Source organism: Cyprinodon tularosa, unplaced genomic scaffold, assembly GCF_016077235.1.
Source record: "Cyprinodon tularosa strain WSP-4 unplaced genomic scaffold, ASM1607723v1 ctg19, whole genome shotgun sequence".
Lineage (NCBI taxonomy): Eukaryota > Metazoa > Chordata > Actinopteri > Cyprinodontiformes > Cyprinodontidae > Cyprinodon > Cyprinodon tularosa.
In genome coordinates this window covers 1,538,522-1,561,538 of record NW_024038678.1, presented here as the reverse complement: position 1 = coordinate 1,561,538, position 23,017 = coordinate 1,538,522, and the positions used below count along the sequence as shown (strand labels likewise).

Genomic DNA, 23,017 nt, shown 5'->3' with positions numbered 1-23,017 from the left:
CCAATAAACGATTTTAGCAGGAACTGTGGGCTATATTCTTTTTGTGTTAGCCTGTTCATTTTTTTAATATTGGGATGCATCTCTTAATCTCAACGCCCTACTGAATTTACACACTGCACATTCTAAGAGGGGCCACGACTCACATCTCTTAAACTGAGAACTTACTTTAACCTTGTGAATCTTCTTCTCACACTTGTTTCCCTCCATTAAAATGTGACATTATTATGTTTGAATACGACACATTGTGAGTTTTCAGCTTCTGTAACAAAGATTGTTGGTATTCTGACTAACTGCTGAATAAATAAAGCTTTCACTCAAAAAAAGCTGTTGTTTAGGATTTGGCAAAGGGGACATTTAATTAATTCACTTCAGGTCGGTGCCTGATTTTATTTTTTATTTTCTTTCCAGCAAGTGAAATTAGATTTTTCCAAGTATGGACTACGGAATTGGTTGGAAAAGAAATACTCAAAATCAAACTCCAAATGCAAATTGCAAGACATCACTAGGCCTCTAGCTATAGACCATAGCACAATTTCAAACAATCAAAAGCACAAAGATTATTTAGCAATACTCAGATATATTAATAAAGCTGTTATGTAACTGCATTGTTTGCATATGAATGCATTTTCTTTCTTTTTTTTATTTTTATGGTGTGGCGTTTACAAACGCCTCAAGGTGCATTATAAATGTAACATTCCATAATCAGGTTATCTTTATTCGGCTTTTGAAGGCCTCTATATCATGTATTTATTAAGATGGGGAGTAGTTAGGAAAAACACAAATTCATTATATGATGCTTGCATGTCTCCCCCTAGTGTTCAAATTTCACACCAACGCTTTCTGATTCTCTAGCATAGAAAATCTATGTTGTGTTTTCTTAAATTCACTCAAAATGTGATTTTTATTTTATTTTTTTGGTCAACTGATTGAATACACTTAAAAATGCATGAACATCAGACAATTCTTCACAATTGTTTTGTAGCAAGTTGTAAATGTTTTGTATTAGAATTTGGTTTGCTGTTTAATAAATGTTAAGTGATTAGAACTGCTTCCTGACTACAGATAGATTACAGGTCAGGGTTTAGCTACCAATAATATAAAAAGCAATAATGAGGTCTACAGTGATAAATCAATAGAAAACTACCTTAAGAAGACACAATGCAATTAGCTTTCAGGAAAAAACAAAACAAAATCAAGAGATCTTTTTAAAGGACAATTTAACATAAAGGTTTTGTTTGTATTACCTAAATAACACATCAGGCTAAAAATTGTTCCACTGTAGAAGGAAAATGAATCTAAATGAGAAACTATGACAAATGAAACCTTAGCATAACTTTTAACATTTTAAGATACTTTTTTTTAATACATGAATTTTTCTTAAATAGCTTTTTTATGTGACCCACCAATAAGTGGAAGTTTTACCTGAGGACTTGAAAGTGATTCTCGATTGGCACATTTACAGATTGAAGATCAGTCTTTTAGCAGTAAGATGATGGTTCTATGGCAGTTTTTCCTGTTTCATTTTTTTTCTGTTTTAAAATAATATAGACATCTTGTTATGCAGGGCTGCAATGTTTTATCGAACATTGGCGTAGTTGTCAACTAATTTGGTAATCGAATACTAGTTTAATTGTACACAGACTCTAAAATATGCAAAATTGTGTAGAAATTATGCAGACTATAATAAACTAAGAAAAATATAGATTGTTTTCTGACAGACTTTACTGATTTCAGGGTTATGCATATTTAGAATATATATCACATTGAAAAGTACCTGTATTGATACATACTTATTAAGGACGTTAATGTTTAGAAATATGCTTTAAATATTATAAAGATGCAGGTTTGTTAGTCAAGATTTATAAAATGTAACCTGATAAACTAAGATGTCATTCTAATAACTTCTTAATTTGCATTTTATAAAGAGGAATCACTTGTTCTTTTTCTGTAGAAAGTGCTTGTGGCTCAGTGCTGCTCAGTTCTTGTGGGCATGGGCCCCTACCCCAGCCAAAACCATGATGGGGATCTTTTTCTTCTGATTTTTTGTCACACTTTTCTCACATGTACCAGTAAATTACTCCTGGCCCAGTGTTTGATTTTATTTTATATGTCTTTAATGGATGAAGCCACTGACAGAACTATGCTCCCATGAACTATGTGTACACTTTCAGATAAGCTTTTCTTATACAACGATTACTTATTATTTTTCTGCATGTCTCAGCTTCTTTTGCTGAATGAACTAATCCTGTTAAAAGCGTTTCCTTTTCTCTGTCAAAACATTCCGTTGCAGGATTTATTCAGGAGTGACAGATTGAACGTTTTGGAAACAGCAATTGGGTGATGAAATACTTTTCTCTTATGGAGCTTCTCATTCTGCTGGAGTGATGGTGCTTTTCAATACATTTCCAGGAAATGTAATTGTGCATAAATGTGATACTGGTGGACATTGGCTTATAATGGTAGTAGAGATGCATGATTAAAGATGAATTCTACATTGTGTTTATGGATATACATAAAAACAGGAGAAATAATCGGGTCATGATTGCAAATCTAAGTTTGCTCATAAATGATTGGAAAGTTACTTTTATTACAGATAAAGTGGAGGAGATTATAATATAGCTCCTGATTCATGGCTTGATCGTAAACCTCATAAAAGACTGCATCATGAATATGATGACATTTTGTACACATACAGTTGCTTACTGTAAAATTTCAAACCTGAGCTCTGTAAAATACACTTGGACTAACTCTGCAGATAATAACCAGAGTTCAAAATCAGTTTATTTGTTAGTTTCTCAGATTATAGCTAAAGATGTTTTAAAATGTGAAATTTTTGCATCCCCCTTAACAGACCACTGCATGATTAAACTGCCATTAAGAATAATTCAACAAAACACATAACCAGAAATCACTTGAAATTAAATAAGAGTTTATTACTTAATGAAGAATTCTATAGGCAAGTTAAAATTCTTTTTCAAAATGTAAATGGACTTGACAGGTCGTATATGAAGAAACGGGAGTGGTTCAAATTTAAAATCAAACAGTGTCTGGAACAGGAAACAAAAATGACGAGCAAGAAAACAAAAACAACTCATTTTAAAAATAAATCCGATAATAGGAAAAACTGATATAACAACAGAGGAAATGCCTTTAAGTCAAATTAGATGACATGTACAAGGAAAAAACTTAATGAGCATTATAAGATCAAAAGCCAGGTGGATAGATCTAGGAGAAAAAATACATTTTACTTCTATAGATTAGAAAAACAGAGCAATGCAAAAAGATGACAATTTAACCGAAGAAAAATTATACAATTATTGACAACCAAAAACAGATAAACGTTGACATATGGGGCTTTTATAACAACTTGTATAAATCCAGTCTCCAAATAGAAGACTGTGACATACTGTTGAAACAATCAAAGATAACATAAAAATGCTAAATGCAGAAGAAAAAAAATATTAGATGAAGTCTTAACGACATCAGAAATGGAAAGTCACCAGTAAAAGACGACATAACATCTGAATTTTATAAACACTTCTGGAACGACATTAAAGACCTGCAACATAAAGCTTTTTTAGAATGTAAAGATAAAGGATGCTTATCCCCCACACTGAAAACTGGGCTGATAACTTTACTACCAAACCTAATAGGACTTAATGAACCTCAATAACTGGAGGCCTATACCTTTTCTGAGCAATGACTACAAAATTGTCTAATCTAGTTGCTGAGGTTCAGTCACCCTATATAAAAGGCTGACATATTCATAATAATGTGAGATTAGTTTTAGATATGCTAGATTATCAGTCGCTTAAAGATTCATTCTTTTATAGACTTTTTCAAGACTTTCAACTTTAGAATAAGTAAACTCTAAGTGCACTGCCTGATTTTAAGTATGAAATTAGTGCACTTTTAGTATACTTGAATAAACTACTTTTTTCTAAGGGTGGATGTGCAGAACAACTCATTTATCCAGGATTCATAAAGGGAGCACCACAGGGATGTTCTCATTTTATTATTACTTATCTTATTAATTTATCCTTATTTTGGTCCTTTGAATATGTTAACTTAATTTCCATCACATTTTCCAAATGAAACATCCAGAGAAGTGCTGTCTCTTGTCATAGTGAGGTTTTATAAAATCTGCAGCCTTAGGTTTGAATTGTTTAGGTGTTTTGTCAATTGTAAGAAAAACTAATAACATAATGAATGAAGCTTTTTAATCCTTAGCCTATTAGCAAATATTACAATACAGTGTATTTTGCATAGGTTTCAATTGCACTAGTCCCTGTATCAGTGCCTGTAATCCAGTGATAACCTTTTAGTTTCCCATTGTTTATTTTACTTAAGCTACAGATAATAATTAATAAACAAAGTTGTTAAATTCTTAGTTTACAGTATATTTAAGATGCAAGTATTTCACTACTTTACTTCAATTCTCTAAAAATCACCAGAATATAGAAAATAATGTATATTGTGAGTGTTCCACATAACTACAGGCCACTTATTGTTACTCAGTGATATTTACTGTGCTATAAAAATCCCACATTCTGACACTTTGTTTCAGTTAAATCATCTGAAAACCTCCACCCTACAGCTGTCTCTATCCTCACAGCCTTTTGATCGAATCCTGTAAGGGTTTCCTGTCCAAACTATTTAAAAATCTCACCCTAAGGTTTGGTGAAAAGCTGGCAGCCCTGTATTTAACCTACGAAATGTTTAACAGACCTTAGATTTAAAAGGAAAGGTGGTCTAATATTCCTCCGCACTTCTGTGTAATACGTCCTCCACTAAAAACAATAGTCCACAAAATGACACAGATATCAGAACACTACCCGATCCGATTAAATAATGAGATACGGTTAAAAAAGAAAAGAAGAAACGCTAAAATCGGACAATTAGGATAACCAACACATATCAAAATAGGCTGTTTTCAACCAAAACAATAAATAAGATCCGGTCGCAGTGACAGGAAGCCAGGAGATACTCATGGCGCCCGACTAGAAAGAATCGACTATTATTGGTTGCTATGTTGTGATCTACTCGGCGCATCTACCCGACGGAATATTCGTCTACTAAAAAATACAGGGTAAGAAAAAAGGGTTGCAATTCTGTTGTAGGCGAGGGAAAAATTTTTAATTTTCTTCAGGGACGGTGTTTGGGCGGTCTGTCGCTGTTTAGGCCCTCGAGGTCCCCGGTCAGTAGATCCCGCATAATGCCTGAGTGGAAAATACGCCTGTGCAGTGTAGAATGGCGAGGCGGAGCAGGCAGGGTGAAGGGCAGCTAGGCCTGCTTCAAACGACGAGCCGCTAGTCTGTGACAAACTAGCCTGGCAAACTAGCTCCGACTGCGACATTGTTCAGTTTCAGTGTTTTTAGCTACAGCACCTTGTATAAAGATTGTCATACAACGTTATAAACTGGAGTTATTTATGCTGTAGCATTATATAGTATGTGCTAAAGCCGACTAACCCAACATGATGCTAATCCGTTAGCTTCTCTAGCTAATGTTCCAACTATGCTAAATAAACTAACCTAGCAGACTTGAATTATGAGCAATATACATTATCCTCTTATTGAGAATGAGACCAAATATTCACTTAAAGGAATATTCACTTAAATGACATGTACATGTACTCTTGGTAGCAAAGCAACTCCAAGTTTAAAATTCCCACTGGGAACTTTGGTAAAACAGTGCTTGGGCTGTTTGTATTAACTATTATAATTTTAGTTTTTTTGTTATTTCGTTCCACGGATAACTCTTCAAAGTAAATGTACCAATAAAAAGCCTGTTTTTACCATGTAAAGATAAATCCTGTTTGTTGTTTTCATGAAAAATGTGGATGAATTCGCTGTGCTTTCAGCAGAACAACTTTTAGCAGAGGCAGAGAAAAGGTGGGACAGCATTTCCACTCCTGGAAAATCATTAAAAACATTGCTTGTCATCCCTGGAATTACTTGTGTAGTGTGGATCCCATATTTACTCTGTTAAATGCTTATTCCAAAGTACAGAAGGAGAAATGCCATTAATATTATCTTTATATGCAATGACACACATTTGCTGATATTGTTATATTTGATTCCTGACATATGCTGTCTGTCAAAGAAAGCATGATGTGGAATTTAGGATTATGCACCATGAATTAAGACACATACAATTTCATCATTCAAAAATTCTATCATAATCATCATCATCAAACTGGACTGACAACACTTGAAATCATTTTCTAATTTCTTACTAAGGTATACTTTAGGAACCGCTGAGGTTTCTTCGTAGCGCTAGTTCAATTAAAGGATTTTGATTATCTTAAATAATTTAGAGTTTACCAAGAAAGCATTAAATGGCCTCAATTAAAACTCATCCACGTGAGAACATGTGGTATACATACAGCTCTATATGGATGAATTAATATAGCCTATTACTTTTCAATAAAGTTGGGGTCAGGTTGCCTTTTGGTCATGGATGGACAGCTAGGTCCTTTAAAAAAATTAAACCAAACGATAAACATGATGATTGTAAAGCATGTGTATGCAATAGCCATAAAATTGTTTAAACACATCACTTAAATACATTTTGATCATTTGTTATTTGTGAAATTGTTTGTATACTCTGCCAATAGTCTGGGTCATGAGAAGGTTGTAATTTTCTGCTCTAGATCGTACCATAATGACCATCAGCCCTACCTAATGCACCATGTTTTAAAATACTTAAGAACATTTCAGACATGGCTGGGAAAGAAACATCAAATAACTGTTACATCATGTGAAACAGTAACTGTAAAACATGCCAGTAGCTGATAGAGTAACCCACCTAGAGCAGTAATTAAACCAAGATTGTAAAAAATTATATAAACATTTTGCATTTAAGATTAAAAAAATTTTTTTTTATTCAATAAATATGCTCTATCCAGAACTCCTTTAGTGGAAAAGTTAGAATTTCACCTGGTTTATTTTTGTATAAAGATCTTTGTTAAAGTACCTTTGGCTATCCGATTATTAATCAATTGATTGACAAGATAAATGACAGATTAATCGATTTGCAAAACTATCATTAGTTTCAGTCCTAAACTATTTACCACCCAGTTACTCTGCTACTTTTCTGTGAAATCAAACAGCTTAATGGCAACTTAATGTTTGCCTACTAAAGATTCATATTTGTTGGAATGTTTACAGCAAGCTTTAAAGATGACTGTTCTTTGTAGTTATGGATTCAGAGGAGAATGAGGTTGAAAGCAGCAGTGATGCAGGTCCATCGGGGATGGAGGAACCGTCTGAAAGCGGCATGGGCATGGAATCATCAGAGGCAATGTCTGCAGACAGCAGCGATGCTGCCGCCTCCCATGTGCAGGCCCCAGAGTCAGACTGCCATGTGGGACAGAGCTCAGAAGGACTGGTGGTAAGGCACTCTCCTGAGAAAAGACAATTGCAATGAAGCTGTTAAAAGACAATGAGGTGTTTGCCTCTCTTTCTAGGTGTTCATCCCAGAGACCAGCTCCAGTACAGATGTCAGAGTTTCTTCAGTTCATCTTCCAGACTCCTCTTCCGTGGCTCAGTCCACCAGTGTTTCCAGTGTCTCCACAGTGACCCAGTCAGTGCTGGTGACAGGATCGGCTCAGGTGTTGGTCCACTCCAGTGCGGTGTCTGACGGAGCTATGATGGTTTCTGACTCCACTGCATCTACCTCATCAGATCTAGGATCTGCCATTGACAAAATCATAGAGTCAACCATCGGTCCAGATCTTGTAAACGGTACCTTTGAACAATTTCTGTCTTTTAATAGCATACTAAGCCTTGATATATCATTCATCCTTATAATTAATTTCATGCTCCTGTCATGTTGCTACCACAAATGTTGATGGGATTTTATGTGATAGTCCAGGACGGGGTAGGGAAGAGAGCATTAGTCACTGATTATCTAAAAGATTTAGGTCTGGCCTTTGACTAGACCATTCTAACTTATGAATGTGTTTTGTTTGAAGCCATCTTATTGCAGCTCTGGTTACATTTAGGATGATTGCCCTGCTCTAAAGTAAAAAAACCACCTTAACACAACTCCTGTCTTTTGCAAGTCTTCTTCTGGGATTGTTCTCTATTTAGCTACTTATTTTTATGTTGAATGATGCTCCTTCTTTGGTCTTAGCTGGGGTTTTTTTTTTCAGTGATAGCAGTTTTTATGGGTTAAAATTTTTGAGTTTGACCTCATCTGATCAGAAAAGAACCTTCTTTAAAGGTTTGCTGTGTCCCCTGTGTGGTTTATGAAAAAGAAATAGTTACATTTATAAATATGCTTTTTCAAGGTAGTGTGTGTGAAGTTGCTATATTTCCTTTTAAGGTTGTATAGCTGTGACCAGTGCAGAGGATGGACGAGCAGAAACCACCCAGTATCTGATTGTACAAGGACCAGATGACGGTGAGCATGTTTCATCCCCTCAGACCATTTTAAGGGCTTCTATAAGCCTCATGAAATGTTTAATTGAAGATCAAATTAATTATCTTAATCATCGTGTTGCATTGTGTAATATGAGTGTAAAGCAGAGACGTCATGACTTTTTGTTTCTGCTCAACCTGCACTGAACCCATCATGTAAATATTTTTAAACTTCTCTCCTTTGGATATTGCAGGAGCTCATATGGTAGCCCATATGTCATCTTCAGCCACGTCCAACCGTGTAGCCATAGAGGCTCATGTTGAAGGTCCTACATCCACCTGTCAGGATCAGGGAGATCTTCAGGGTAATCTTGAGCCAGACCAGCCTGATGATCATCCTGGACCTTCTGGCTACAGAGAAGATAGCAGCAGCCACCCTGACCAGCCCCAACATTCCCACCCATCCCAGTATATGGACTGCAGCGCGGATGGTCCTGACCAGACTGAGGAGTCCTCATCATCATTTCTGGAGTGTTCCGGTGAGGAACCTGACCAGACTCGCTCCCAGTCAGGTTTTTCTTACTACAGGGGGAGTAACCGTGACCAGGAGCTGCCTGGGTATGTAGAATACAGCGGAGCTGATTCAAACCCCACCAGCAGAAGTCGCTACGTGGTGGATTGTAGCACTGGGTATCTTCCCCGAGCAGCAAATGGGAGAGAACAGCCACATGAATCACGCAGCTACATCGACAGCAGCGCAGACCACCGGACCCAGACGAGTAGAAAGTATGCAGGAGAGTCTGGGGGGGAATGTGTTGCAGATGCAGACTCGGAGCAGCCTGGCTGCTCACGCTATCAAGCAAGACTTGATGACGTTGATGATGATGACGATGATGAAAGGAACCAGGATCCAGATCAGCCGCAGCACTCTCTGCAGCAGCCTCAGCACTCCTGCTATACAGAGAACAGCAACGGACCCGAGGCGTCCTTCTATCAAGATGACAGCTCTTCTTCAGACCACCCGCTTGCAGACACGGCAGGCACAAACGGACTTCCTGAGGGGCTGGAATGTAACGACAGTCAGCCTGGCTTGTACATCAGCAGCAGTGGCACATACGCTTCTATTCAGGAACCTGAAGTGGCCCAACAGAGTTCCCCCAGCCAAGAGGAGCCTCAAGGCTCCCAGGATGAACCTCGGTTCTCTGCAGCCACAGAGACATCAGCCATGGTGGGAGGCTCTGGAAACCACCAGCCAAACCTGGCTGAGTTGGAGGAGATGATGGAGGTGGTGATTGTACAGCAGTTCAAGTGCAAGATGTGTCCGTATAAAAGTGTTTCCAAAGACACGCTCATCAACCACATGAGGGAAAAGCATTTTAAACCTGCTGGTAAGGATTCTAGTAATGGCAACCGTCATTACCCAAGCTGGCATATGGTATCAGTGATTTCATCTTGAACATTTTGTTTAGGAGACATGCCGATTAAACGTAAACGTGGACGACCCCCCAAAAGTGAGACGTTAGCTCGGCAAAAAGCAGAGCGAGAGGAGGCAGAAAGGAGGAGGGCAGAAGAAGCGAAGGCTGTCGTAAAGCAAGAAGTAGAAGATGAAGAAGATGATATCGTAGACGCCGGTGCAATTGACGATCCAGAAGGTGAGAGAGGAAGATATTCTCCTTATGTCGGTCTATGTATTTACAGCATCTACCAAATGTATTCATAAACCTTTTTGCATTTTGTCTGCTTATGATAATAAAGATTATGTTGTATTTTTGTTTATTCATGTAGTTATAAATGTAATTAAAAAATGCACATAAATTTGTAGGGTGGAAGTTAAACTGATTTTCAAAGTTTTTTCAAAACATAATAGGAAGGAATGTTATGCCTTTGTATTCGCTCCATTTTAGCTCTTGTTGTATATTTAGGGTTGTTGTTCTGTTCCTTCAGAGGAACCTTGCTATTAACACAATGTTATTCATAGGTTAGGTATAACTAAACTAACTTGATTTACCTCGCATTTATAAATTGGACATAAAACTGAATATAAGAAAAACAAAAATCCTAAGCCTGATGTTGATCAAAGGTAGACTCAGGGCTTTTGTCCTTCCAAGAGGATTTGTACATTTATAATTTAGCTGAGAATTGTAAAGTAAGGTGCTTGAGAGCATAGCTGTCAGTTTTTGATTATTTAAATATTTTAAACTCAATATATTCCTTACACTTTACAGTCGTGTTATATTGTATTGATTTATATCATCTTAGTCATAAGCAATATAACCTTAACATTGACTGTGTGTGTAACTCCAGAGGACAGCGATTACAACCCAGTAGATCAGGAGATTAAAGGAAGACCTCCTAACTTTCCCAACAAACCCTCCACTCCCACCCCCTCCTCTTCTCAAGGGCGCCCCCGACGAAAGGTCGGCCGCCCAAGGAAATACAACATTTCCAGTGAAGGCAACAACAAAGGTGAGATGTTCGTTTGAGGACATATTTATGCTACTATGTTGCAGTCAGTACCTTCCTCATCCTCCAGTGTTTCTCACAGAAGCTGAAGGCATTTCAAAGCCGTCCACACTTAGCGGGGATCCCTCTGTCTCTGAGGAGGCAAGCTCTTCTGGGTTGGGTCAAAGTCTGGTGAGAAAGAGTAATGAGGACACAGCTGAGGCAGCTATAAGCCAGTCGGACTCTGAGAACAAAGACCCTTCATCCAAAACCCAACCAGAGGAGGAGTTCCTCCCAAAGAAACGGGGGAGACCATCGAAGCGCTTCCTACGGAAGAAATATAGGAAGTATATAAATCGCAAGTAAGCTTCGAAGTATAAACACATTGTTAATTGTACAAAGAATTGTAATGACACACAGATTTGTCTTCATGATGTTTCAGTCGGTACTATAAATCCCTCAAACCTCTGCTCCGACCCCATAACTGCTGGATCTGTGGCTCACGCTTCCTCACTCAGGAGGACCTGCGCTTTCATGTCAGCTCCCATGAGGGGAATGACCCAGAGCTCTTTAAGTGCCTACAATGCAGCTACCGCTGCAAGCGCTGGTCTTCACTGAAGGTCTGTAAAAACAAAGCAGCTTTTGCCATGTTGTTTTTTTTTTTTCTACAGATTTTTTTAGAAATCTTTTTCCTTTTTTTTATAGGAGCACATGTTCAATCATGAGGGTAAAAAGCCGTTTAAATGTGAAGAATGTGACTACTCCAGTGTTTACAATAAAGATGTTCTGCGACACTCAGCAGTTCACAGCAAGGAGAAGTAAATCATACTTAACTAATGTAAAGCTACTTTTTCCCCTGTATTGTCTAAGATAATAATTAATAATATATACATATCTTTGTTTTCTTACAGGAAACAAAAAAAAGAGATGGTGAGTAATATTTAGCATGCCTTTTACTATACATGCCACAGCTCTTAGACTAAATTTAAAACACTCCTCCTGTTGGGTATGAAGCCATTAGCTGTTTGCCTTGCAGTGCAAGGGAAGACTTAGAAATTCATCAACAAAGGTGTTGTGTTTCCCTCCCATCCAACATCAGAAATATTGCTTACTTAAAAAAAAAGGCTAATATATAATTTGTTATATTTCTATCCAACGAATGTATAAAGCATTTTTTAAAGATATAGTATACTTAAAGATCTGAAGATCAAAAGCTAAACATTATGATGTCCATAGGTCCTTACAGTTAAAAAATAGAACCATACATAGGAAAATAGAGCTAGTGCCAAAATAAACTTTAAAAAAACGTGACTAATGAGGCTTTAAGGACTTTTCAGTCTTACCCCAAACTAAGAAATAAACAAAAAATCCCAAAATATGTTTTAAATAGTCTGTGTTTAGCATGAAGTAATCCAATTGAGGTTTTACCAGTCCAGATGTGCAGAAAATATTTTTAATGATGCCAAGGTTAATCTAAAAACATACAAATACTATTATTGTTTGGTGTTTAATCATAATCTATGAATAAAAATTTTTTTTAAAAACAGAAAACTACTTCAGCGATAAATGAAAGATGATCATTTGCAGCTGGTTTCTGTTGAAGTGGGCAGATCCTTTTTTACCACATCTGTTATTTCTCAGCAATTTCTTTCTATTCCTGCAGGTTCCTAAGGTGTTAGAGTTCCCCTGCCCTGTGTGTGGTAAAGTGTACCCCATGCAAAAGAGGCTGACCCAACACATGAAGACCCACAGCTCAGAGAAACCACACATGTGTGACAAGGTTTGGGAATTCCCTCTACAGTTTACCAAATTCTGCTTTCACATCAGTCTTTTATGTATAAAACAATTTTTTGTGATTATTTTGTTTTTGTATTCATCTTGCAGTGTGGCAAATCCTTCAAGAAGAGATACACTTTCAAAATGCACTTATTGACCCACATTCAGAGTCTCGGAGACAAGTCAGTACTTTAATCTTTGCATTGTTCGACGTTCCAAGCGAAAAATAATAATTAGAACGTGTTTTAAACCTATGTTGTTTTTTTTCAGGTTTAAGTGTGAGTTTTGTGACTATACCTGTGAAAACAAGAAGCTTCTGCTCAACCATCAGCTCTCACACACTAACGACAGGCCCTTCAAGTGTGACTACTGTAAATATTCAACCTCCAAAGAGGAGTTCCTGGTCTCACACATGGCCATCAAACACACAGGTAGGTGTAGGCCACATATCAGGATATTTTAAGTTTTGCCTCCTGTATATATTCATGTTATCCTGTGTGTCTCTCTCCAGGGGAGAAGCCTTTCTCTTGTGATATGTGTCACTTCACCACCAAGCACAGGAAAAACCTGCGTCTCCATGTGCAGTGTCGCCACCCGGAGACTTTTGACGAGTGGTCTCTGGCTCACCCTGAGGAGCCGGTGACACGACGACGGAAACCCTTTTTCACCCTGCAGCAGATAGAGGAGCTGAAACAACAAGACGACAATCCGACGTTACAGAACACTATAGTGAGTCTGTTTAGGGCATTTTATAAAAACAGCACAAATCACTTTGCTTTCTATTACATTATGTAAACTTTTTTTCCCCCTATTTTTTTCAGATAACTGTGGATCATGAGACATTGCAAGCTATGCAGGGGATAGAAAAAGCTTCAGTGACCCAGGATGCTTTGGGAAATACAACTATCATCTATGAGCATGGTCAGTTAGTGTTAGAAAGGCTAACAGGGATATTCATCTGATCGGGTAACTTAACTTTTCTAAAACTGTTTCTCAGGGGAATCTGGCGGTCTGTCTGCTCAGAATGCCCTGGACCTGCTGCTAAACATGAGCAATGCTCGGGAAATTGTTGGAAACTCTTTACAGGTTTGTTAAAAAAAATGTTTTTACATAGGAAACACACATTTCTAACAATGCTTAGCAAAGGTATGCATTCCTTCAAATACCTTTCCAATATTATGTTTTAAGCATAAACATGGATACATTTATTTGGGTTTTATATCACAGATATTATAAAGTGTCTCCACTTGCTTTAAATATTTATAAACTGAAATGTCTGAATTTTCATGTTTGTTAAAAATTCAGACGGTGCCTGTGGACATCAGTTTTCAGGTTTTGTCACATCTGGACTGGAGTTAAGTCTGGACTTTGACTAAACCATTCAAACATAACAAAATACTTTGATCTAAGCTATTTCATGGTGGTTCTGGCTGTATTCTGGAAGGTGAACCTCTCTCTTAGTTTAAAGTATTTTGCAGCCTCTTACAGGCTTTCTTTAAAGTTTCCCATGTATTCAACACCACGCATCATCCCTTAAAACCTAACCATCTTACATATCCCAGATGGAGAATTGAATTGATTTCAAAAATGCTCCATTAATAAAACTTGTTAAATGTTTCTAGATTTATTCTACATGCCGTAGAGGCTGTATACTGAGGGAAGGAACAATCTCCTGTCTCTGTTAGAACAGTTCTGAAGAAACCTCTGACCTCAAGACGCTCTGCTGTTGTATGACGGTGTGAATTGGGTGCTCCTTGTTTTCCAAAATATTCTTCATTTTATGGAAAATCCTTCCTGGCAAAATCATCTCCAGAATATCCAAATCAGTCCTCAGAACGGTCATCCTTCTTTATCAGCGCATTGAGCTTTTTTAAATCTACTGCCTTTAATGCTATCCCAGCAGATGATGGCATTAGCGATAAATCTCCTTAAACAATCAGAAGATCCAATACACAAGTTTTTACTGCAACAGTATGATGTTTCAACCATGCTATTTAACTGCGGTAATGACGAGGACATAATCTATTTTTCTTTTACCTCGCTATCTTGTAAAAATCCACTTAGGGAATAGGTCACTTCCTGTCTTTAATAAAGATCGCACTTTTGGCCTTAAATGACTTTTTTTCCTCTGAACGGATATTGCAGCTGAGTTGTGAACCTCTATAGGTTTGACCTGCAGCTTTAGGTGCTGTGGTGAACACAGGAGTGATGCATTGCAATGTGTATTATAGAACTGGTTGTGGCCTTCACAACATCTTCAGGAACATCTTCCCTGACCTGATGGCTGTGTTTTGTTGTCTTCGTGATTTTTGATTTTATGTGTCTGAGTTAAATGGTCCTGTTACAGTCAACACACACTTTTTTTGATTTGCGCCATTAAATAATTTTGTAAAATTTCACAACCATACGTTATTTGTGTTGGGTAATCACGTAAGATCTCAGAAACTTGCATTAAATATGTGAATGAAATGTAACAAAATGTGAAAATGTTCAAGGGGTGCTCGTAGAATCTGTAAAGTAGATATATGTTTAGAAATTAGCTTGTCATGTCTGCAGGTGGCAGTGCTGAAATCCGAAGGAAGCGAAGCAGAAGAGGCAGCAGTAAGTGCTCTGACTGTTGCATCCGGCCAGGGTCAAAAGATCATGACCTTTCATGTGTCTGAGAACGGTGAAACAGTGCTGCAGGAGGCCTACCAGGCAGCCGCCTCTGAAACTGGGGAGCTGACCCACATTGCTATAGAATCCTATGAGGAAGGAGGAGAGTTTAATGTGGTTGAAGAGCCTGCTGGAGAAATCCACAGCCCGGCATACAGGTGAAACAACCAAAGACTGTAATTCACAGCACTAAGAATAATTTCTAGTTGCATTATTGTTTTCAGGTTTTAATTCTGTTAAACTGTTGTATTTCAGTGTGGATGAAAGCAGTCAGGGTTTAGAAGTCTCTGCATCAGAGAGCCTGAAAAGTGAGAAATACTATTTAACTTCAGCCCTGGCTGATGGAGTTTTGCAGCAAGTCGAGGTAATTATTTTTACCCGGGTTGTTTTTATGGTGCTCATAAATATAATTACTAGATTCTCATATGTTTGCTTCTCCTGTAACGCTAGCTAAGCAGTGAAGCTCCTGCCTCACCTACTGCGGTGAGCTCCCCCAACACAAAGAGGTTCTCCTGCCGCATCTGCATGGAGTCCTTCAACGGTCGCTCTGACATGGAGAACCACAAGAGGGCGCACTTGGATCCCAACACTTTTAAATGTCCTGACTGTGATTTCACCTCAAACTCATGGCCTGAAGTAAAGGTGTGTCTATCCGAAGCAGTCCCATAAACTCATTTCCTTCTTTTAACATTTGTATTGTCTTTATTGTTAATTCTAACAATATTTAGAATCCAATGCATCTCTGAGATTGTTGAGCTAGAAATAATAGTCTATTTTTTTATACATGGTTTCCTCAGTCTCACATGGGAATGCACTCCTACCTGCGGCCCCATAAGTGTCCGAGCTGCAGCTTTGCCTCAAAGAACAAGAAGGACTTGCGTCGGCACATGATGACCCACACCAACGAGAAGCCGTTTGCTTGCAAACATTGTGGACAAAGGTTGGGACTAAACCTTTTCAGTGAGGGTTAAGGATGAGATGCACTGATCAGATATGGGTGTAACTGTTTCTGTTTAACACTTTAAGGTTTAACCGTAACGGCCATCTGAAGTTCCACATGGAGCGTCTCCACAGTCAGGATCCACCAACTCGCAAAGGCCAAAGAAACACATCTCAGCAAACAATCATTGTGAACAGTGATGAAGAGGCATTGGCCACTCTGCAGTGTAAGAAAAACAAACTTGTGAATTATTTAGAACTGGTGCAGATTGAGTTAGTACACACATATTCAGATCAAATATGAAGAAAAATAATTAAACAACACTTCACACAAAAAGAAAGAGATTAGTTGGTTATTTTATTTTTTGTTTTTTTGTTCTTTTTCTTTTCTTTGTAACATTCTCTCAATCCAACTGTTTGGTACGACCGCCTGCAGCCATATAATGCTATAAACACTCGTACAACCAGTTTAGATGGGCTGTTTATCCCAGAAAGACCAACAGAACCACATTTCTTGGATGTAACAAAAGCTTACTGAGGAATTTGAAGCCACACCTAAAGGCAGTGTGGGTTAAGGATGGTTACCAGTATAAGGTAGCAGACTGCTGTTGTTATGTATGGCTCTCTCAATCCAGTAAACGACTCCAACCAGTTTTTTTTTAGCATAATAGATTGTTGGATATTGACAGAGAGACAAGTTTTCATAGGGAAAACCGCATAACCAACTGTGATGCTCAACCCACAAATGCATTTTCCTTTGCATTGATGCACAATTTAAAGGAAATAAACAGCCAAGAAACATCATTACAACTAGAAAAAAAAAAAAAAACTTTGTTGTTCTATCTTTTCATATTAAATAGCATTAACTCTGTTTGTCTTTGTTTTTGCAACAGCCTTGCAGGCACATCAGACAGCGATCACTCCAGAGCAGCTGCAGGCCTTGGGTCAGGATCACATTATTGTATCACAAGAGCAGACTATGCCAGAGCAGGTAACAGCACCAACAGACCATTAAAAAAAATCTTCGCATGAAATCCCGTATAAAGGAGGTCAGGGGGAAATTGATAAGGGCTATCAGTGTACTTGGCAAAATTATATAAATTTGTGATCCACTGCATGCTCTATCTAGCTATATTGAGTTGAGATATGGGGAAACACTAATAAAATCAACCTCCATCTTGTTTATCTTCTGCAGAAAAAAAGGCCATAATGATAGGAAACTATATTGGATATAATCAATATGGCGATAATCTGTTCATAACCTGGAAGTATTATAAAATCTGATTTACTGTCTAAAAATATTCGAGAGATTTTTAAAAGAGAGAGGAGCAACTTAAGAGGGAAACAAATTAAAACAAAAAAGTATCAATACTACATAAAGAAGCATGCCAAAGCCTATACATGTTTAATCTTTGTCTGTCTTACAGTGAACCTGAACGCTGATTAATTATTGATTAATGCAATTAAAATTCTACTACACCTTACCTTTACAGGCAGTCTTTGTTTTGTTTTTTCTGTTTTAAATCTCTAAGTGCATCTATTTATTTGTGTGTCCATCAGGAGGAAGCTCCATACATCCAACAGATAACCACCATAGATGGTCAGACTGTCCAACATCTGATGACGGGAGATAACCAGGTGCATGAAGTAAGAGACATTTCATTGATTTGTCAGACTACATTGTAAATGAATGTATAGTTCTGAGTCTATGTCCACTCATCTACTGGGATTTTGCAACAGAGACGCTTTGCTATGCTTTTATTCCCATATTTGGCTAAATATGTCTTAGGGAGTTGCATTTTGATGGCTGGGCTTTTACCAACCACCTTGTGGTCACTGTTAGTCAGGATACATTTAAAAGTGGTTGTGAGGAGGTTCTTTAGAAACTTGGGTGAACGGGTGGGTATGCTGTCATCAACCAGGCTTTTAAGCAAAAATTATTTTTAAATGTGTGTTAAAAAAAAAAATCTATTTGTTTACAGTTTCTATTTCATGTTTATGTAAAAGCCTTCCAATGTCAACTATTGGCATATTTGATAAGAATTGCCTTTGGCATAATGGAATGTTTTGCTGGAATTTGGGAAAAAAGTTTATTTTCCAACTTAGAAGAAAGAAACTTGCCTCCACTGAGCTGCTGCCTTTGCAATTCGGAGTGTCACACATTTCATAAGGTTGCCCATCATGCCAATTCTCCTAATTAGGCTCTTCCTTAGGAGGGCTTTCTGACATCTCTCTGAACCCAAAACACATTTTTGTGACTTAGACCTTGTCTAAAACAAAAAAGGGCATTGCTTTCACTATGCAGACTATTTAGATAAAAAAAAAAAGCCAGTTCGTCTCAAATCTGCAGAAATGTTGCCTCACATTGACTGTTGTTGATCGGAGACATTAGTGTGTTATTTACTGACACTGCATGGCACAGTCAAGGTTTGCGCCCACCTGGAGAGGATACTTAATTCACTCTCCCAGGTCAAAATGGTGAGGTTCAAAGAGCAGAGTTATGGCATGAATAAAGCGAAATACCACTTTGGATATAATCTAGATGAAATGGAATGAGGCTATTTGGTTGTTCTATAAAACAAAGTATTTCTGGAGGATTCTAGTGTAAAACTTTCATACACACAACAACTGTACTATTTACGAAGGATGGTGGTGGCAGTGGGTTGTTTCAGTGCCAAAGGTACAGAGGCACTGAAGAGTGACTTAAACAGTTCAGAAACCAAAGTTGTTACTCTAAACAAGCGACCAAATGTTAAATATGGACTCTGTTATCTATTCAATTATCCCATATGTGAAAACTAAGAAGAGATGTGAATGAAATGTAATCTGATATAGTCTCCTCTAATGTTCAACCTTAACCCTGTTGACAGTTTATGGGCTATGCTAAAAAACTGCATCGCTGCCTGGAAACCAACCAGTTAAAATTAGCTGCTAATCCTGACAGGGAAAGCTCTCAGTGCTCAAACATCAAATCGAAATATAGTTGCTTTCCAGAAAAAATGTATCAGTGTTTCCATTTGAGCCTGTATCTATAACTCTGACTGTGTGGATTACAACATTTTGAGTGTATTTTACTTCATACTGGTAATTTTATAAAGAAACTCAACATAATCTAGTCACATGTAGGTCATTATTACAAGTTTCAAATGAACCTGGAGGGTTTTTTGTTTTGTTCAGGTTCAGTACATCATCTCACAGGATGGAGTTGAGCACATACTACCTCAGGAGTATGTTGTAGTTGCTGACGGTAATCACATACAGGTTAGTGACAATAAGGTTCTTGAAGTTTTATCAGATAAAAGCCTTCAGTATCTAAGGGTGTTTTCTATTATTTAGATGCCTGATGGACAAATAATCCAATATGAGCAGGAGCAACCGGTGAGGCAAATTGGATTGACTGTAAAATTAATTTACTTTAAATTAGACTAGTTAAGCAATTCATTTACTGAGATTCTTTTTTTTTTTTTTATTGTTTTTTTTATGCCTTTGTGTGTGTGAGTACAGATTGCTGTAAGTCACGATGGGCAGATCCAGTATGTACCTGTCAGCCCTGAGACTCAGATGGTGAACGCTGAGGACCTGGAAGCTGCTGCCCATTCTGCTGTCACAGGTAAGCTCTGTGGAAAAAGCTTAATGTTCTTTTATTATAATAGATTCAGGCAAGGCAGCTATATTTATGTCACACCTTTTGCCAAAAAACAGCTCAGAGTGCTTGTATAAAGAAATGTGATATCACATGAAAACAGATTTTTTAAAACCGTTTCAATTAAATCTTTTTTTGCAAAATCAGCTTGAAATCAAAACGTTTTTTAAGATTTTATGTTAAAAAAAGAGCTCAGGGTGTGAGCAGTTCTAAACTGTAAGGGAAGATTATTCCAGATTTTTGGAGTATAAACACTGAAGGTTGCTTCACTATGTTCTGTTCTGAGTCTTGGCAGTATCTTAATCTAAGTCATTTATTGTTGCTGAAAATCAATTTTGATAAAGAAAATCATCAAACCAGCACAACAATGCCCCAAGATGCCCTTTTCCAATATTAATCATGGCGTTTATAGAAAATCTAATATCACTATCAATGTTCTCAGTGTTTTTTTTATTTATATTCCTCTGCTTCTTTTCTATAAAATAACAAAGCTTCTGCAACATGTATTTAACGTGCACTGGATTGTTTTTTCCAACAGTACTGAATTAACATATAGGTAATATTTAAGGTTTATGCTGCTCCACCATTAGTGTCAACCGTGCATTAAAGGAGAAAACGCCATCTGAATTGCTATTGGCTCATTTTCTTTGTGCACTGCTGAACATGCATTTACATGCTTTTTCATAAAATGCTGCATCCTTTGTCTTAGCAAGTGGTGTCATGAGGAAACACTTACACAAAATAAACATTCTGCTCATATTTTACTCATCACATAAACCTGAAGTTTCTTTTAGGACACTTGCCCAAACCTTTTATGAAATTTACTTTAAATCCTGTAATTTGCACTTCCATCATGTTTCTCATCCCTTATTCTCATCTGCTGTTTACTGGATGCCATGACTTCTCTTTAAGAGCATCATAAATACAGGACTGCAGCCTGAACAGCTTACAGATCCACTCCTAGCATCCATCTAATACGTCCAATTTAGAGGTATGGACACTTCTGCACAGTTGGGATTCATTTTCTCAGCTCCTGCTCATTGTGCGGTTATTTTTGCACAATGATCCTTCATGTTGCTGCCACTGCATCGGCAAGTGGACTACTTAATAATTTACAACAGATGACTTGCAGTGCTGCCAACCCAATCAGGGTGTAATTTGGTTTGTATGCAGTCAATCTGTTTGGGTTTAGGTACAAGTCTTTCAAATCCAGAGAGGATACTTCCCGGAGAAGTTGCAGAAACCATCTGACATTTAATGCCAAGGTGCAATTTTAATCTGGTCCAAAAGACACAGAATAATTCAGAGGATTTGTTTAAATGTAGGCTAAGATGAAATTTGTTGCCTTATTTATTGATTTGTCCCAAACAGAGCTCCTTTCTTTAATTGTTTTGTAATTTTTTTTCACATAGTTTTTAAAGTTTACTGGCATAAAGAATAAAAATACCTTTATGAGAAAGAGTTATCTCTTCAGAATGCAGACATCAATTCATACTGATTATCTTGTTTTTTTCTTTTTCTTGCAGCTGTAGCAGATGCAGCCATGGGACAGACCCAAACACTTTATACTGAGGCGACACCTGAACAGCTGGAACAGCTGCAGCAGCAGGGCATCCCCTATGATGTCATTACCTTTACCAATGAGTAGCAGCAGAAATGTGTTGTGAGCTCCAATAAAAGAACAGTGACCTCAGCTCGGAAATGCATCCATGCATATTAAAGGCTGTGACCAGAAGCCTTATATACAGAAGATGCAGGAAAGGCTTAATAAAAACAGCTTGTTAAAGTTATCAAATTTCAACACTTGCTTTTAAATTATTAAAGGGGGATGAATATTTCAGAGTAAATATGAAGAATGTGTGTCTGTTTTGTAAGGTTTAAGAATAGTGTTCATGTGCAGGAACTGCTTTTACTTGCAAGACAATGTTATCTGCTGCAAGCCTAACAATGTTTTAGGAATTCCTTGTTTAAATTTGTTTGTTTTTGAGTGAATGCAGGGACAAAGGGAGTGTTTATTTTATATCTGAATTAAGTTAATTGTTAGTTTGTTACAACCCTCTGAATATTTATGTAAATACATTTTAATTTCCATTTTGTTTTGTCATGGATGATATGTTTTGAGTTGGCAAAAAGTGTATCATAAGATAAAAGCTAATACCAAATAAATCGCTTTGTGTATAAATATCTACAGTCTAATATTGCAGCAACATTTTTTTTTTCTTTACTTTATAAATAAGTGGTTTTAGCAGCAGAGAACCAGCTCATTGTTTTTTTTAGAGGGAGTAAAATATTTAAGCTTATATTTTATTTATTTATATATATATATATATATATATATATTATATATATATATATATATATATATATATATATATATATATATTATATATATATATCATATATTATATATAATATAAGCTTAAATATATATATATATATAATATAAGCTTAAATATATTATTTTTTTTAAACAATGAGATGTTTAAAAAAAATAAAGTTCTTGCAACATCATATTCATGGGGGAAAAAATGAACCTGCTTTGCATCCCCAAATTGCATATTTCTGCAATTATTATTATTGTTTTTATTGCTCTACCATATAATTCTGTATAAAGGGAGGATTTTTTGACCTACTCATTAAATAAATTGTTACAATTTTGTTTAAGTAACAGTTTTTATCTGTATATTTCCTAGTTTATTATTTATCAATAATCAAAAATAATCATACCCACTGTGGCAGAGGGGTGCAAATGCAATGCGAATTCATAAAAATGCATTAAATCCTAAATGGACCGCAAAGATAAGTATTGGGCTAGCAAAAAATTTTTACAAACTCACAAAAACATATGCGAAGCACAAATGCAATCATTGACAAAAGGAGAGTAACTAATTGCAAACATGAAACAAATTATGCTAACACACAACAATTGCAAATGGATAATGTTGCAAGTGGCAAAAACAACTGCAAGTTAAGGAAACCTGCTAATTAGCTCTACAAATCACAAGTACTCAAGACCACTAGAGGGAGATCAACATCAACACACAGGAGACATTTGGAGGGAAGAAAGAAAAGCTAAGTTTTTCTTATAAACCTTTATTTAAAAATCTATTAAGGATTTATTATGACCAAACTCTCAGTCCCATTTTATAGAAGAAAAACTTAATCTTTCTATTCTGCCCTTCTTCAATAACAACGT

General features: G+C 36.9%; 1 protein-coding gene across 1 annotated transcript; it reads left to right on the top strand.

The window, feature by feature from the left end:
* The first annotated feature begins 4,934 nt into the window (after positions 1-4,934).
* LOC119782216 (zinc finger protein 335-like) lies at positions 4,935-22,005 on the top strand. The gene is made up of 28 exons (XM_038283086.1): positions 4,935-5,089; positions 7,202-7,395; positions 7,472-7,748; positions 8,332-8,409; positions 8,621-9,754; positions 9,836-10,018; positions 10,671-10,832; positions 10,912-11,170; positions 11,251-11,428; positions 11,514-11,626; positions 11,720-11,738; positions 12,472-12,588; positions 12,693-12,766; positions 12,855-13,015; positions 13,096-13,313; positions 13,406-13,505; positions 13,582-13,670; positions 15,141-15,397; positions 15,495-15,603; positions 15,690-15,881; positions 16,037-16,179; positions 16,266-16,405; positions 17,072-17,169; positions 17,739-17,825; positions 19,356-19,439; positions 19,515-19,556; positions 19,683-19,788; positions 21,348-22,005. Exons 2-28 carry the CDS (start codon positions 7,204-7,206, stop codon positions 21,467-21,469), a joined length of 4,734 nt encoding a protein of 1,577 aa, XP_038139014.1. The 5' UTR covers positions 4,935-5,089; positions 7,202-7,203; the 3' UTR covers positions 21,470-22,005.
* The last annotated feature ends 1,012 nt before the right edge of the window (positions 22,006-23,017 follow it).

Excerpts from the sequence above, each read along its gene's own strand:
- LOC119782216 (XM_038283086.1), top strand. The coding sequence starts at position 7,204 with ATGGATTCAGAGGAGAATGAGGTTGAAAGCAGCAGTGATGCAGGTCCA. Across the intron at positions 13,671-15,140 it reads TTGTTGGAAACTCTTTACAG|GTGGCAGTGCTGAAATCCGA; the intron begins GTTTGTTAAAAA and ends TCATGTCTGCAG. Across the intron at positions 19,789-21,347 it reads TGCCCATTCTGCTGTCACAG|CTGTAGCAGATGCAGCCATG; the intron begins GTAAGCTCTGTG and ends TTTTTCTTGCAG.